The sequence below is a fragment of the Poecilia latipinna genome, unplaced genomic scaffold (assembly GCF_001443285.1).
Source record: "Poecilia latipinna isolate Pla-1442-1.1 unplaced genomic scaffold, P_latipinna-1.0 Scaffold152, whole genome shotgun sequence".
NCBI classification, from domain to species: domain Eukaryota; kingdom Metazoa; phylum Chordata; class Actinopteri; order Cyprinodontiformes; family Poeciliidae; genus Poecilia; species Poecilia latipinna.
In genome coordinates this window covers 400214-418483 of record NW_015112768.1, presented here as the reverse complement: position 1 = coordinate 418483, position 18270 = coordinate 400214, and the positions used below count along the sequence as shown (strand labels likewise).

At 36.6% G+C, this 18270-nt stretch overlaps 2 protein-coding genes across 2 annotated transcripts in view; one reads left to right on the top strand and one right to left on the bottom strand.

Annotated features, from left to right (window-relative positions):
* nfatc3a (nuclear factor of activated T cells 3a) overlaps positions 1–6717 on the bottom strand; it is a 74304-nt gene extending 67587 nt beyond the window's left edge. The window contains exon 1 of the mRNA XM_015029398.1: positions 6087–6717. Coding sequence (XP_014884884.1) covers positions 6087–6177 — 91 coding nt within the window. The 5' untranslated portion in view covers positions 6178–6717. The remainder of the gene's footprint in view (positions 1–6086) is intronic.
* Positions 6718–14014: 7297 nt separating this feature from the next.
* Positions 14015–16683, top strand: ddx28 (DEAD (Asp-Glu-Ala-Asp) box polypeptide 28). The gene has a single exon (XM_015029400.1). The coding sequence runs from the start codon at positions 14235–14237 to the stop codon at positions 15942–15944; it is 1710 nt and encodes a 569-aa protein (XP_014884886.1). The 5' UTR covers positions 14015–14234; the 3' UTR covers positions 15945–16683.
* The last annotated feature ends 1587 nt before the right edge of the window (positions 16684–18270 follow it).

The following is an 18270-nucleotide window of genomic DNA, read 5'->3' as shown; positions in this document are numbered from 1 at the left end:
TCTAACTATATTTCCATTATTCTTTAATTTCTTGTGTCTTTATGCATTGCTGACTGAAGTTGTTGAGAGATGTTCTGGTATTTTTCTAAAGGTTGTCGAAACAAAACAAGCACTGACCATAATAATCACACCAACATGCTTCAAAAAGAGCATGTGGTTCACAGTACAACCATAAAGTGTCTTTGTTTTTCCCCAAAAAACATTCTAATGTAAATAAAATTTGTTTATGCTTGATGTTACTTCTGTAGGTGGGCTGTTAATATCAAACAACGTCAGAACATGTTTATCATAGAATTGATTTTTGTAAGTTTATCCGTTCTGAACTCCTATGTTCACATGCGGTACATAATTACTGTAGTTGTTCCTCTTCTAGCCTTGGAATTGACTAGTTAGTCAGTCCTTTCACCTAAATTCAGACTGGATAAATGGATGAAATTCCTGGTAAGTGGTTTCATCCATTTGTGCAAAGGAGACACATGTGGAGTCACTATTTGTTTCAACAGTCATCAGTTCTTCAAAAACTGTTTGTGGCCAAAAGACAGAGGCTGAAAAACTAAGTTAGCATTCAAAACAAGACAATAAGGGAGCCAATCTTTAGTCTACCCATGACTTAATGTGATTCATATTCCTAAGTTCACAAGTCAATTTAAATAAATTACCAATTCAAAGTGAATTTCAGTTCAACACAAGAAAGACATGTTTTTAGAACCTATTAAAGTGAAATGCAGAGAAATCGGAAGTACACTTAAACCTGAGTGCAATATGCAATTATTTATGGTGTTTGAATATTTAAAATAAGTAAAGAGAGACAATTATTGTACTTCAAACAGTCCTTTGCAATACAAATATTGTATATGGATACTTTAATGACATGTGTGATATATTCTGTACCAGTTTTGAAAATGAAATTGTGGATCTGTGAAGCTAACCTGTATAACTAAAGGTAAAATAATAATAATGTTTATAAATACATAGACTAAACTCAAACCTGCTTCGTTAAATTTTATAAGAAATACAGCAAAGAAACTATCATGTTTTACAACACCAAACTTATCAAACAAAAAATATATATAAGCACAACAAATGGCCATTTGTAACAGATTTAGCAGATTCAGACATTTTGTGCTGACTTTCTTAAACGGTGACTTCTGTTTTTGTAAGATATCTTTGCAGGGCAGCGTTACAGAACTAGCAAAAGAAAAGAAAAGAGAAAAAAAAGAGTAATGATGAATGAAATTGGCAAAGGTGTTCTTTAATTTCGCCTTAAAATATCAGGGGAAATCCCTTACAGTAGGTTTGCCCAGTGCCTGTGAATTGAAGAGTGGAATATGTCACCTCAAAGAACAAGCCGTTTCCTAAACAATAAGAAAACGCAGAGCGAGACACGCATGCAAGCAGACAAAGAAGAAAGCATAAAAGATAAACAGGTGGTGTACAGTACTCTAACATCGCAATGAGCTTCAGTACATTCCTAGATATGCATAGGAAGACACTGGGTTAACAACAAGCGTAGGCTGAGAATAAAAAAAAAACAAAAACAAGATTCATAAAACAGACTACTAAAAATTAAGAAAGGGAAATGCTTCTATGGAAAGTATACTGAATAAAAGTTGTGAAGACTTGAACTTATTTGAGCAACAACTAACAACGAGTGACTCAAGGAAATAGAAACTTCAGTTATTCTCATGAGATTTCCCCCCCCATTTGTTATGAAAATGAGATTTACCTTCACAGGAGGAGATTAAGTCAGAAATGAGAAATTCCCCATTACTGCGCTCGGGTTATCCAGTTATTAATTCAGACAGACACCCCCACCCTCGCTCGACTCCCACTTTTGGCGGAGCAATACAGTCAAAACCAGACGAAAACCACTTGCATAGCAGAGGTTTTATTCCAATGCATATTCCAAATGAACTTTTTCCTCCTCGTCCCAATGCCAATTCAAACTTCATTTTTTTAAATCAAGAGGAAAAGTTGATTTAAGACTGCAAAAGCCAAACCCTTGTGGAGTTATTTTACTTGATCCAAGTTTAATGAAAAGGCTATGGCAGGAAATTCACTTGGTCCATTTGTTTCAAACCACAGATGAAATAAATGAAGTTTGAGCTTATTGCTGATAAATAACCTGACACGAGTTCAACAATGGGTTGCATATAATAAGCATGTTCTTAGAATTCAATGAAGAATATTCCCCCGATAAATTAAAGCAAATAAGCTGCAAATGTCGTCATCATCAGTCACTTTTAATCATCTTTCCCACTGCACCACGACTCTGTGCTCATCTGACTCAGGATAGTTTTTTAAATAGTCATCTGAAAGTACACGTTTCCGTATCGTTTTGATTCTTTTTCTTGTATTTTCATAATTTGAAGATTTCCTACAATTGAGGAACCTCTTCTCTTGTGCTTGTCTTTTATTATCAACATATGCTGGGTATGAAATTGTCTCCATAACTCACATACGCACACAAGTCTTTTTTTGCATTTGTCTTGGCATTACTCTTGAAAATATGTTAAAATAAAATACTTGACATTTGACTCACGATTATGGTGTCATCCTGATTTCAATCATGACACATATTTCTATATAATCATACAATTTTGCATAAAATAAAAAAAAACTGTTTCAAGAATAATTAACGTCAAACTTTAGCTAAACAATTTCTAGTAATTCTGATACATGTTTATAATTTAATATAAACATGTATCTCAAATGTTACTGGCTAGGAAAATCATCAAATATCCTAAGTTTTCTGTATGCGATTACTTTCACAGTAGATCTCTGAAACGCTCAATAACTAACAGAGATGTTTGACTTCGTCCATAACTTCTAAGTTGCTAGTTTACTTTAAATAATGATTAATCTGTAAAATATTTCCATCACCTATACAACCTTGGCCTCCAAAATGATTAAACTAGGTAGAAACAACCTATATCAGGAGAAATCTACCCTTGTAGGCTCCCCTTTAAGGGACGGTTTCACCTTTATTTAGATTTTAACCCAAAGCATCTTTTTTTAGCATGGTACACTTGTGACATCTGAGACAAGCTTGCTATCACAGGCTTTCCATAATGTACATTGACAGGCACAATGTTTTGCCTCCATTGTGCCCTGACCATTCTGTTTGGAAAGGTATGAATGCATAAAGGGGGTCAAAGTTGACGATAACAAGGACAACTTCTTTGTGGACTTAGTGCAATCACTGTATGAAACGTAGGAAACCAAAACGGATCACAGTGAGCAACACCCTTTCCAAATTTTGTCCTAACCCCTTTGTGTGTCACTTACCATCATAAAGAGACACACAGGGATTAAAATGTGTAGATATGATAAATGAAAGATGTTACACGTACACAACTTTAAATGCCGTGCATTTAAATTTGCAATTATTTTGATCATAATTGAAATCATCATTATAAGTTTTAAGTGGCATCAACTTAAAATGGAAAAATTAATTATTTTCTGTTAATATTTTCCTGCATTCTGACTTTGCAATGGGTTTTGATTTGAAATAACAACATTAAAAATCTGAGGACTGATTGGATACAATTATAATAATTGGCAATACATGGCATGCAAAGCTTAGAGGTATTTTTGGAATAACATTGTATTGTTTTTCTACATTTGCAGTAGCTCTGTGAGCTGCGAAGGCCAAAATCAAAAGTAAAGAAGAATTTTGAATAACTGTAGAGATCCACTGAATCGCCACAGCAATATGCTTAATTTATAGTTTTTGCTTTAAATTTTAACAGTTTAAAACAACTAGTATTCTTTGACTTGCATGTTTGACGTTATGCTTAAACGGCACGCAAAGCACTCAAAGATTCGGGAAGCAATCTTGACAAAGTATGTGGTGATGGTGATTAAGTTCTGCATGATGGAATGTCTTGCAACCACAGTGGAGCCGACAAACTCTACTGATAAAATATAGATTATTTCCAAATAAAGTTCTATCAGTCAAAAGAGGAGAAATAATAAATATAAAAAGATGTATTAAGTGGCACAAGAATGTTTCTAACTTATACTGATCATAGAATAATGTTGTGCGCCTCCTCAATACTTCCATTCTCATCATGAAACAAAACACAGACTGCTTAACGGTATCAAAGTATACCAGAGTGTATGGCGTGCAGTACGTTACTGTTTGAAAACCACAGAGAATTGCATGAAATCCTTCCTACGGTTTAAAGTACTTCTTCTAAGACTCCAGAAAGAGTACAACATTTCTATTTTTTTTCTGGTTGTGTAGTATAAAACAATGCAGTGCTACCCCTCCCCTACATGTTGCTGTGCACTGGCTACAACACTATTCTCATGCTCACAAAAAAGTTATCCAGATATTTCTAATCACAAGTCAAGAGTCATGTTTTGACAACTGAGAGACGCCCCCCCATCACTCTAAAAGGTTACATCTCCTTCATACTATAGTTTTTGCTCAAGTCTGCCGATCATAGACAAAATGCCAAAACAAAAATGTTACAATATTTAGAACATATTTGTTAATAGCTGATATGCTATATTTTTATTTAGCAGCAGCATGAAACAATGTTTTTGTTTTGAATTCAGAGCAATGAGTTTATGCTATACATTTTTGTGTTAGTGCAGTTTATATGTGATGCAGTTACTCAAGGTAATCGTACTGTTAGAATCTCATATCGGCCCATATTTATGATATCTGTTCAGATTTACTAATGTGACGTTTTGATTAAAAAAATCAAAACGGAACTGTAGTTTTCATCAGACTTCTTTTTTTATTATTATTAATGGGTTTTCACTGAAGCTACGTCATTTTGTTTCAAGGTGGGAAAGATGCAATCTGCTAACACTGCAAGTTCCAACATATAAATGCAATGCTGCACTATTTGCTCTCCTTGAAGTCATTTATATATATTCTTTTAACTCTTCTAGATCTTAGAAGTTACACATACTAAGGAACATTTAACAGTTTTGGGAAATGTAAACAAATTCTCTTTGCCATTAAAAATACAATGGAAATGTCTTAAATACATGAAAACTACACATGCAGTTATCCGTTCCAGTCACAACTGTTTCTAAAACACTGCAACTCTATTTCTGCTCTCGTCCTGATTTATTTTGTAAATAAGGTAATAAAAGTTTTGACAACAAGAGCCTCTCTTACCAAGCAGAAATGAGGTACAATGACATTCAGGCTGTTCCCGCTCAGGCATACCTCACATATGCCACATCAACCAAACTAAAACACAGCCGATGACTTTAAGTTCAACAAGATGTTAGATTAGGATAAGAGCCGGATGGCCAAAAGATGACAATTCAAAATAAAACTGAACATAATGCCAAAAGGGTTGCATTTTTTTTAATTATTATAATTATTTTTTGCAACCCCCCATGCAGAGCCAACAAACTCATACAATGAGCACAATATAATCTTTTCGTCAGGCTTTTGTTTTCTAAATGAGATCTATTAAATTATGCAAACATGCTATCCAATAATCAGTTATTTCAAATTGATCACTTTATAAAGATTTACTTAGCAGTTTCCCATTGTGTGTGGATATCAATATCCAGCGTACATAAAGCAGTCTTACAAAAACTAGTCGAGGTTTTTAAGAAACTATTTCAAGCACCAACATTTATTAAAGAAGAATGTAAACTGATCAATTAATGCGCAATGTGGGGGTAGGCGCATGTTTTTGACTGTTAGAGGGGTTATGCCTCCCACGCTTTCCACGCCACCACTTTGCATTAACGCCTTTGCAACCAACAGGTCTGTAACAGCTAAAACTCTCAGCTTTGTCATTGAGTGGCAATATCTTGCATTTTTGCTAACACGTGAACTTAGCATAGCAAGCTAATGACAGCTGGAGTGTGGACGTGTCTTACAGTGTCAGATAAAATGACTTAATAATGTGCACATTATAAATTATCAGCATGGCGCTCCGACTGGTTATTTTCTGTTTTGTCACTGCAAGCAAAAGTTGCCGGGAAAAGCTAGCGCAACAAACAGATGTGCAAGTTATGATAGAACATATTGAGCCCTAACTTTACTACCCACACTTACAAAACACACAGTGTTGAGTGTGTGTGCAGACTGAAAACGCACTGACCTGCGGGGCCTGAAGGCTGCTGCTGCCCGTCCTCTCCGAAAATCAGTCTGAAGTCCAGCTCCTCATTCCCGGGGCAGTTTGCAGTAGTCATCGGGTTTGACAGCTCGGGTTCTCACCCCCTCCACCACTCGACCGTCGACGACCGCTGGGAGCAATTTGCGCCGTCCGAAAATGTCACAACATTTACCGACTGCCACGGCGCCAAAACTTTACACTTTTGTTCATTTAACTAAGCTTTCTGTAACACGCGCGCTCCCGCTTTAAAATCGAAATCCAAAAAAAAAAAAAAAAGCAACAAAAGCTCACAGGGCTCTTCTCTTTCTTTCTCTCTCTGTCTCTTCCTCCGGCAGTTAACGAGCGAAATTCTGACTTGAACTTTCAGAGAGAGCCGCCTGCCCCCTCTGCCTCTCCTTGTCCGCTTTCTTCTGTCTTCCACACAAACCTTAACAATAAACCCTCGTTTTCCTCTTGTTTAACGCTCTCTGTACGGCTGCAGAAATACCCGTGTTAATTGTACGCTTCCTTCTCCCTCCTGTCTGTTTCTCTGCCTCTCTCCCTGGAGCTCCGATCCCAACTTTTACTAACCCCGCGTGACAAGGCAGTTCCAGCGCTGACGTCAGCAGACACAACACAGGGCACGCACACGAGCTCGCTTAATCGGCCTTTATAAGCAATTTAATTAGTAAACAATTACAAATACACCTTTAGCATACCCAAACATGTAGCTTCGTTTAAATGGTTTGCCTAAATGAGATACTATTTAAAAAACTACAATAACACGTCCTTAATATAAATTAATCACATCAGATTGTCAATAAAACTTCTTCATAAATCACAATTTCCTTATTCTAGAAAACTGGAATACAAAAATAATTTAAGCTCCTTTTAGCACGTTTTTGAAAAAAAAAAGAGGTATGAGATGAAAACCAGAAAACAAGTAGTAATTTTATTTATTTGTTTGTTTCAATATATAAAGTATTGCATTGAAATATTGTCCTATATTTCTTTTCCCTTTTTTTTTCTTTTTGATGTTGTTGCCAAAAAAGGATGAGCAGACCCTTTAGTTTGGGTTTTCATTTAATATTTAAAATAAAGACATTAAATACCTTTCGAAGAGAAATTAAAATCTGCCCCTTCTTCGCTTCACACGACTTGCGCTAGCGATTTGTTTCACACCATGACGTCAATGCTATTATGTAGTTGGGATCATAGACATGTCTATGGTTGGGATGATCATTTTCAACAGCGGACTCAGATGCGATACAAATGCTGAAAAGTTGTTTTTGTTCTTAGTCCTCTTCTTTAAGATGAACTCGCTCAGACTGAGCGAAATTTCAGAGATGCATTTACTTAATTTTTTGGTTTTCTTATTCTGCTATATTTGTTTTCTGGTGAAGATGTACGACATGGGGCAAAACAGCGCCTCCTACAGTGTGAGTATTTGATGGCTTGTCTCGTAGAATTAGGTGTCTGTTCAGAAATACCAAAAATTTCATCTGATTTTCTCTTTTTTGATTTTTGTTTTTATTGAAAGAAAAAAGAAAAAAGTCAATCACATTTCAATTTAATATGTTGTGTTTTAAAACAACAAATGATCAAACCTTTGGTTTTAATTACTGGTTTCTAATGAGGAAAATCCTATTTAAAAAAAAAAAAAAAAAAAAAATTCTGACCTTAAAATATGACATGTGAGCTTGTTTTGTTGTTGTACTGAAGTTTTTCATGAAAAATGGACTTCAATGCTAAAATATGTCCAAATCTTACATATGAATCGTTTCAGTTATGCATCAGTTTAGAGACGATGTTAAACTTTGTTAATATTCAATTTTGGTTCATTTTCGTACTTGAGGCAAGTGACAAATGAAAAAGACAGATAATAAGAAAATTTATTGAAAGAACTGTAATAATAATATATATTATTTCCATGCATTGGGCTATGAAAATATTATTAAATACTTTAAATCTTCTTGTCAAAACCTCTGGTGGTTACAACCTTCCGCAGTAGACAGCACCATTTTGTGCAGAAAAAGTCAGGTAGAAACAATAGTAATATTTTTGGTTCCTCCATGACATCACTGACCATTTATGGCGGGAATGAGAGTTTTAGGTTTTTTTCGGGCAATTTATAGTCTTCTTTTATATTCACACATTTCTATTTCCTCCCTTAACATTTTGTATCAGTAGAAAAACTTTTCATCACCAAGTGTCTACCATTTTGTCCCGGCACCTGCCATTTTCATATTTAAACTTCAACAGTTTCTCCTGATGATAACAAATACTTATGATTCTATCTCATCTTAACTCATCTTGATTGATCAACATGAGTGGTAAAAAACTTATTTGTAAACAATTTAATGCTTTAGTTTAATATATAAAAAAAAAAATAAATGAAAAACAGTTTGTTTTAATTGTAAACAGAGGGCTACAATCTGAAGACTTAGGACAACAAAAGGGTAATAAAAATGTGGGATGATAAATTGAGTAGGAAATGTCTTCGAGATCGGCCTGGATCACAACAAAGTTGCGTACAAAATGGATAAAACTCCCAAAATAAGGTGAATTCCCAATATTATTATCACCCTTGGGAGTGGCACCCAATGTAACACTTTGGAGATGCACCAAAGCAAAAGTGTGTCCTGCAGTGACAGTATGTACAAATGGTCCAATTCTAGTTTTCTGTTTTTTGTTTTTTTGTATTTTATTGTTAGTTTGTTTTTTGTTATTTGAAAAGACAAAGAAAATCTTAAATGTTTTTTTTTTAAATGCCAAAAATTAAAATTGGCTATATTTGGATTTATTAAAAACAACAGCAATGAAAGTATCACTTTTTTTATTTTCTGGTGTCTGACGGACACTGTGGGAGTCACTGTTTCTTCTAAAGAAGCCTCACAGAAGATGTCCCACTTTCACCATAAAACCAGCACAGATTAACATGGACAAAAAAAAAAAAAAAATGACCACCCAAAAATATGATAAATTTGCACCTGTGAGCATTTTTTTTTATCCCACGTGCCCTCAATCTTATACTTAAACCAACTGAAAAAGCAAGTTTATTTACCTATTTATTGCCACACACTGTGAACTGTGTGGCTTAGTTGAATTGAGTGGATGATGTCATCGTCATGCCGTTGTGCAATAACACACTTGCTTTTGACTATATTTAGCTCTCAGATTGCATATTCAAGCAGTAAATAATGCATGTCAGCTATCACCAGACATTACTAATTGTTTCCTACTTGACAAAAGGAAAGGGTGCAAGTGCGGCAAGAACAAAGCAACAGTAAAATTGTCCGTAGGTTAGATGTTCCACTCCCTTTAACCTCTGTACCTCTTCTAGCTCATCAATCTCCTGACCCTTACCTTTATTGGTAGCTTTGATTGTCGTCTTGACTGACATCATTTATGTTTCTGAACAGTTATTTCCTGCTGTTATAGTCCCAACTAATCACTTATAGCAAGTACGCACTCTTTAGAAACACATGTGTGTAGTTACACAAGACCTTTCTTTGTCAAACAAGTGTGTAATGTTTTACCAAAGGTTTATGCAACACTGATAAACATAGTTATAAACTTTCATGCATACACACATAAAGGCTGCTGTTCACTTCGGCTGTAACAGATCAATGACTTGATTGGTCTTAATGATCGCCCCGCTGTAAAAATCAACCATTAAGATATACTATTTATGATCAATTCCATGCCAGCTTTTTTGAAATAAATAACTTTGAGCTGTTCTAATAATTAAAATCCAAAAGATCATTTAGATTTTCTTTGAAAATTGTGTTAACAAAACATAGATTTTCAGCTGTTGTTTTTAAAGGTTCTGCAGATAACACCCTCTTATTTTTCTTACACAGACACGGCGCACATATGCTCGATGCATGTGGGCGTACAGACAAGCTCTCAGCTCACAAATGCAGCTCAAAGCATCAATATCACATTTCCTGTGGTCTTTATTTCCAAGCAAAAGTACAAAGTTTTTTTTTTCCAACTTATTTGCAGTCATGTAAAGCACTTCTCTTTGTACATGTAATTTGTTCCCCAGATCTCCATATAAGCCAAGTTACAAGCAGACTTACAGTCTTCTCAGTATGAAATTTCAAAAGGAATTCCTACTTTGCTGCAACCAACAACAAATGAGAATGCATGACAAATCTAATTATTTTGTTGTGTGAAATAACAACAATCTGAAATGAAAGTAAGAATATAAAACTTTTTTTTTCTAATTTATGCACTCTTATGGCTACTTTAAAAACTGTTTTATTATTTTTCACTTTTGTTCATTTATACTCTATATCCAGGTCACCATATACATCATGAGCCTGATATGATTTACATATGCAAAGAAACAATGATCCAAACAAATCTGAGGGAAATATTTGACTGAGTTTCTCATGAGAGTCTTTTTCTTTGTTCCTGTCCTGTTCTATTCTTCTTTTTTTCGTCGTTCACTTTAAAATTCTAAAATACATTTAGATGCACTGTTGCTAGTCTACTCCATTCAAACTACATTTTTTAAATGCAAAACTGCTATTATAAATGCTATTATAAATCCAAATATTTTTTCCTTTTCACAACTCCCACACAAAAATGAAGCTGCAATTTAAACTTCCCTACCAAACAAAATGACACTTTTCCTATGTGTGTGTGTGTGTCATTCGTATTTGGAGATTACATTATTTCCTGTGCTAAAGACCCAACCCTGGTCTAATTCAGGTTACCTGCATGTCTTATCTTCGCTGATGACCTTTGAAGGGAGAAGATAAAGAAAACAAATTGTGTGGGAGGCTGTAGATGTGGTTTGCGATATTTTGTTCTTGTAAAGAAAGTTATGGAGGGAAAAAAAAGAAGAAGAAGAAGAAGAAGAAGAAGAAGAAGAAGAAGAAGAAGAAGCACACACTGTCTGCCCCCACACTGGTCCTGTTTCAGAGGTGTCACTCTTTCAAGGATTGCTGCTTGCACACAGTGCAGAAATGCAGCGCAGCACCATGGCGATGTGGTGCAACTTTACATATAAATGTCAGAGAATATCAGACGGTGTGGTTATGAGGAAGAATGTCTCCTGTCAGAGGAGAAAAGAGTCTTCACCAACTGCTGTGGGGGAAAATAAAAAGAGGACTCTCAAAATCTAATAGTAAAAGTTATGGTTTCATCATCATCCAAAAGTACCTGGGGTTCTCCTCTGGAATCTAGAATTTGAATGACATATTCTAGGTTGTTCTGTGTTTGTGCTGCAAAAAAAAAAAGTGAAGTTTGAAGACAGAACTGGTAATACTATGACTCGAAGTGTTCCTTTATGTTTTATGCTGCCCTCTTATGTTCAGTATGTGGAAGTGCGTGTTTGATTAAATACTCAGATCAACTCGGTCATCAGGGATTAAACATAAAGCTTTAGGTGAAATGAGGATTAAATTCCGTGGAACCAAAAAAGCAAATCATAAAACTGACAAACGCTATGTTGCTATTAGCAACTTGTGTGAAGCAATAAGTCAAATCCATTGGTATAAGGTTCAAAATTTAATTGTATTGTTTAAACAACAAGCTAAGAGAAAATAAAATAGGAGCTATAATATTTAACTAATATTTGGTAATAAAAAGTTCAGAGGAAATATTTAGCTGGAACAATAAAAAAATAGTGTTTCTCTTTGTAAATTTTTAAGTTTCATTTTTTCTGTCATCTTGTTTTACATAAGAACTTTGACAGGTGTATGAGAAGTCTGATGTTGAGCTATGTCTTTTAAATAGCTCCAAATAGCAATGTACAACTATTTTTTTTTTAAGTCAATTTGAGCAGCCGTCAGCTCATATATATTACACTCACCTGTCACTTTTTTAGGTACACCTTGCTGGACACCCACTGTGTTTCTCTGCTGCTGTAGCCCATCTGCTTCAAGATTCCACGTTACAAGCTCAGAAATTTTTTTTCATACCTATCATGGAACATGTTTTTTATTATGCCTTTTTATTTTGCCTTTCTATCATTTTGAATCATTCTTTAAATATTCCTCTGGAATCAGCAAGACCTTCTCATCCACATTTTGCTAATAACCTTGCCATGTCCAATCAAAGTCATGTAAATCCTCTTCCTCATTCTGATAGTCAGTGTAAGCTGTTGTTCTCACTACTTTTAGAGGTCTAAACACAATAGATTACTGCCATGTGATTTGCTGATTGTTTATTTGTGGTTACAAGGAATTACATCAGGTTCACCTATGTATTATAAAATGGATTTAAAAAAGTTGATATCTGGTTTCACAGTTTACCAAAGCCTCTCCATACTAAAACCATGCACCATGTATTATTAATGTGGAATATATACGTATCATAGTACTTTCTTAACTAAGTGGTGAAAGGTGTAGGTAGATGATATAATTTAATGAAATACACCAAAAATGACTAACACAATACATTAGAATTTCAAATAATGTTATAAAATATTATTTTTTTTAAAAAATCAAATCTACAATTGTGTGTGATGGATGAACACAATGCTCACAATCCTGTATTAAAACATTATTTAGTGCTGAAGTTATTATGAAAAATGTCTTTTGAAAAACCATTTACAGAAATGACTTTCATTAGCAGAAAACTGTCTTGATTTTTTTTTTTTGCTTCTGCCTTATTTGAATGATGCGAACATGTTTTAAACTGTCCTTTGACAGTACAACACCTGGCTCTTGTTTTTCCTTGCTTTGTTGCGGGCAGCTTACTCCTTAATCGGGACTGTGGGCTGCCAGCTATTTGGACTGGCAAACATGTGAGAGCAACTCTGTGACTGAAAGCACAAGCGATGTTCCCTGAAGCTTCATCAAATCAATCAGTGAGTTGATTCATTCAGCACATGTTAACAGCGGTCGATGCGCAATCAATGCTAAAAATGTGGCCGTATCACTAATGCAGAAAGGGGCTTTATATGTGTGCCTTTTGAACACATTATTTAACTTTTTAGAAAACTACATGAAGGGAAGATATTTTAACAGAAATAAAATAATAAAAAATAAAACTCTCATCTGTGGAGAGAAAGAAACAAGAAAACAGCAGAGGTCTGTGTTTTCCTTTGGAAGCCCTGTTGACGCATGCTTGGGGAGATTAGACTCCTCTTTTATGAGCTTACTCACCAGGCAAAGCAAAAATGCTGGATTATCCCCTTAAGAACTCTGGAATGGCTATGCCAAAAAAAAAAAAAAAAAAAAAAATTGGACTGGGTTTTCCTAACCCTAACCCTATCTGCTCAATTATCTGTGAAGATTAAATATGACTTCATACATGGCTAAAAACTAAAGCGTTTTTACAAAAAATAAAAAAAAAAACAAATCAGAGAAATAAACCTTTTAATTGTTTTCAGACATTTAATTTGGTTTATCTGTGTTAAAGCATGACTCAAAGTCATGTGGACCTTTATTGACAACCATGGTTGTGTCAGTGACAGTCCTTTTTCTCACCCTTGCCTAATCTATTACAGTCTGTGACATTACAGTACTGACTCACTGGGCCCACGATCAGCTGATTGATTCATCATTAGAGCAGGCATGCGGAGTTTGATGGCCTACAAGCCATCAAACTCAATGCTCACATAGGACACTTGTTTCTGGAGTATGTAAATATACATACATGTATGTATATACATATATGATATACCATTTATAAATATATAGTACAAAAAGCTTGAGAAGTCTTTCATTGTATTCAGTAACTCAGTCCACAAAGTGACACAATATATAAATTAATTACACACATAGTCTATAATATTTTCAAACCTTTATTTCTGTTAATCATTATGATTTTCCACCTATAAAGTCAATGGAAACAAACACAACACTTAAGATTAGAATAGTCCATCTGAAAAACAAATAAAACAGCAATGTGGGATTGACGTAAGGAAAGTTGCTCCTTACGTCACGGTACATTTAGTGTACCGTTTGTTTTGAAAACGTCATCAAACCCCGACACTGACGTCATCAGTGCTTACCAAGGCAGCATGGGGCTCCCCAGTAGCTAGAATGCTAACAGCGCAACGGTGTTTTTAAAGACTTTTGAAGGCTCTCCCCAATCTTCAGCGCATCTAACTGGTTTTACCATCTTTGGGTTTGTGGTTTCCTTCTTGACAAGTTACAGCTGGATGATTGCGGGACGTAGTCCGGCCTCATAATGCAGACTTTGAAGGTCGCCCAGGTTGCCTCAGCAGCATTAAAATCCCTCGGATCGGGCAGGCTGTTCCGCTCTGAGCTCCTCACGGCGTCGCTTAGCCATCATTTCTCAGCGACACAGACTCGTTTTTGTAAAACCGAGCCGAACCCAGAGGACACGGTGGTCATCCGCGTCCCACGCTACTTGCTAAAGCGCGTGGAAAACGTGAAACAAGCTCGAGGCAAACCCAAGATCAGCACCGTCAAAGCGGGCAAGTTGCTGATCCAGAGCAGGAACCCTTCTCTGAACCAGTCCGCCGGGTTCACCGCGGGGAAGTTCGAGCAGCCCGTCCTCTGCTCCAAGGGATGGAAACACAATAAGTCATTTGGTGACTACTTCACCATCAACAACATCAAAGAAGTGGCTCCTTTTATTGCAGCCAGCCAGAGTGGGGACACCGAGCAGAAATCACCGCCAACCTTTCAGAATCTTCACATCTGCGAGGAGCTGGTTGAAACTTTGGAGAGAGTCGAGATCACGCACCCCACTGTCGTCCAGCTTCAGACCATCCCAAAGGTAATGAGAGGTCACAACATCCTGTGTGCTGCAGAGACGGGCAGTGGGAAGACCCTGAGCTACCTGCTGCCTGTTGTTCACAGGCTGCAGGCGAACAGGCAAGACGAAACGACGGACAGGATCCGAGCCTTAGTTGTGGTTCCGTCCAGGGAGCTGGCTGAGCAGGTGGCGGCTGTGTCCAGGACTCTGTGTGCACCGTTGGGTTTGAGTACTAGTACTGTGGGTGGAGGGCGAGGTGTGGGTCACATCAAGGCCGTCTTTAGAAGGAATCATCCAGACATCTTGGTGGCCACACCAGGTGCCCTGGTTAAAGGCCTGCGTAGAAACTGCTTGGATTTGAGCGAGCTGAACTTCTTGGTGGTGGACGAGGCCGACACCATGTTTGACCTCAGCTTCTCTGATTTACTTTCGGAAATTTTATCTCATGCAAGCATTGCGAATGATCCTAAGGAGACACGAGGCCTGGGCCATAAAACCCAGCTGCTCCTGATCGGCGCCACCTTCCCAGATGGGGTCGGAGAAGTTCTCAGCAAGGTGACAGACCTGGGCAAAATTGTTACAGTTAAGAGCAAGATGCTGCACCATCTCATGCCCCACGTCAAGCAGACCTTCCTGAAGGTAAAGGGTGCCGACAAAGTCCTGGAGCTCTACCAATACCTGAATAAGCTCCAGCACGAAAAAGGAGGAGGTGCTGCTCTGGTGTTCTGCAACAAGTCCTCCACTGTCAACTTCCTGGGCTACTCACTGGAGGAGATGAAGGTCAAGCACGCTCGCCTGCAGGGGGAGATGCCTGCTGTGGTGCGCACAGGAATCTTTCACTCCTTCCAGAAGGGCACTGTGAATGTCCTAATATGCACGGACATAGCTTCACGTGGCCTGGACACTTCCAGGGTGCACTTGGTTGTCAACTACGACTTCCCTGAGTCCCACACGGACTACATTCACCGAGCGGGGAGAGTGGGGAGAGCGGGAGGGGTGGAGGACGGGGAGGTGCTCAGCTTCGTCACGCACCCCTGGGACGTGGAGCTGGTGCAGAACATCGAGACGGCAGCTCGAAGAAAGACCAGTTTGCCAGGGATGAAATCCGAGATCCAGGAGCCGAAAGCTAAAGTGGAAAACACGGAGCAAATGATTCACGTGTTGGGAGATAATTAATGTACAGCAATCAGAGGAACTGATTGTATAACACATGAATGATGAATAAAATGTTGTATTGCCGGTCATATTGCTGTGATTATTATTGTTGTTAGACATATTTCAATTCTAATTCAGGGGTGTCCAAATTGCTGTCTTTGATTTGTTTTGTGTTACCCTCATCTGCAGTTCAAGAGTGGCAGGAAACTGTGCACCGCTTTTATTTTTAAGGCATGCATCGGAGACTTTTTCAGACTAAAAATTTTTTTTTTTTCTACTTTGATGAAAAGTACTGCATATTTAATTTATTGCAAAGAAAGTCAAAAGTAACAAATTCTGATTTTCTGTTTTTAGTTGGACAAATAAAAAAAAATATGGCCACTGAATGCTTTCAACTTGCCAGTTTTGGATCCACGGTGCACAAAGTTTGGACAATGCTGCTGTAATCGAAATAAAAAGCTATTTTTAAGTTAAAGCAGTCATTGAATTTACAAAAAAATGTTTACTGAGTAGACGCATAAGATGATTTCCGGTATTTGCATGGTCAACAATTGTTTGGGTTTCCCAATATCTTTTCATTAAATTAAATTCTATGTGCGTATTCTCTACAGCCTTGTACAAATACAAGATATCTTTTCTGAAGCGAATTTGTTGCATTTTCACATTGTCTAAATCTGATCTTTTTACTTTCTACTTTCAGGCTAACAAAAATGAAAAATTCAGAAAAAAAATAAAATAAATGAAAGTCTGGTGTAGAAAACCTCTTTGTATTATATATTTATTCTGCTGTATGGTTATAAAGTATTCCTTTCTTATTTGTTTCATATTTGTTGAGAGATCTTTTGGAATTATGAAACATAATGAAAATTGTTATATTTCATACCTGACTTGAACAGTCAGCATTATTTTCTTGCTTAAATTAAAATCTGATTTTTTTTTATTTTTTTTTTATGTTTGTAAATGTTTTGGTATCTTTCTAACCTGTAGAGAAAAAAATGCACCCTGTATTGCATACTTTTAACCACACGATGGCGACATTTATCTGATTTTTACTTGGCTCTCAGTAGCTCACTTATTTTTCATGAACCAGTTTATGATTAGTTTTAGGGAAAGTTGTTGTCAGCTTCAGACACAGTATCTGGAGATGTTGCGACATCTTTTTACATGTTATTTTAAATGGACAAAATATATGTTTTTAATATGAACCAGTCCAAAATAGAACAAGCTAAATTTTGACTTCCATTTGCTGCAACTAAATTGGTCTTATGAAAAACAAATGGCAGTGGATTGCTGGAATGCTTGTGACTGTGTAGAGATTATAGCAGCAGACTAATATCAGTGTTAGGCAGACAGTGTTAATTTTAAGTAACAAGAGGCTTGTATCAGAATGTCTGGTATTTAGCTGTAGTTATCCTCCTCCAGCCAGGGGTCAACATCCCCCAAGCTTTGACCCCTCCTCATTCAGGATCGTGTTTTTATCCAACTGTACCCTGACAACACAGACCCAGTCTCCAGTTATAGCATGTGGAGCAACTGCTACCAATCCCTCAACTTATATTTTTAACTGAGCCCAGCTAAAGTAAAGTATTATTAAAGTGAGAAACATGTGCACATCATGTATCACACTTCCAGTTGCCTAGTGAGCCTCATTTGCTGAATAGGGACGGTTATCAGTTGGAGTGTTGCCTACTTTGTGGCTCTGGAGATTAAATAAATACAAGAGAACAACATAATATGCTGCTGTTAGGCAACATATTATGAATTATAAGTTGTGTTTCTGTTTTTAACAGAAAAACAACACTTTTCAGTCAAGCAGAAACATATTACACTTCTGTAAGCAGCTTCCTAGACCAAGCTGACAGACTGAGCAACCTTCTTTGGAAAGGGGCAGAAATTATGATATTTGGATGCAAGTTTAGCTACAGTGTAGAAAATACTGTTTTATTTCAAATGGATAAAACCACAGCGAAAGTGTACAGTTTAAGCAGAACAGTGCACCTCGATAAGTGCTTTTATTAGACTTTCACAGACACACTTTTCATATAAAAAGGGAAACATAATAAAGCAATCTACAAAGGGATGAATAAACAGAGGTGAACAATTCCAGATAGAATACACAGAAAAAGGTTACACCAAAACTGTATACCATCAAAACTGATGTTATATTTTAATAAAGGAGACAGTAGAGCTGTTGTGGAACAAATTATTCATTATTTATTAGTTTATTTTGACCACTTCGTTTTGACCTGACCTCAATATGTCTACAAACAGCCATTAATCTGGGTCTTTTTCAGGAACATCGTGCATCTCAGTAAGATTAAATATATATATATAAAAAAACACCTGG

What these genes read in the sequence shown, in the direction of transcription:
- ddx28 (XM_015029400.1), top strand. Translation starts at nt 14,235, where the DNA reads ATGCAGACTTTGAAGGTCGCCCAGGTTGCCTCAGCAGCATTAAAATCC.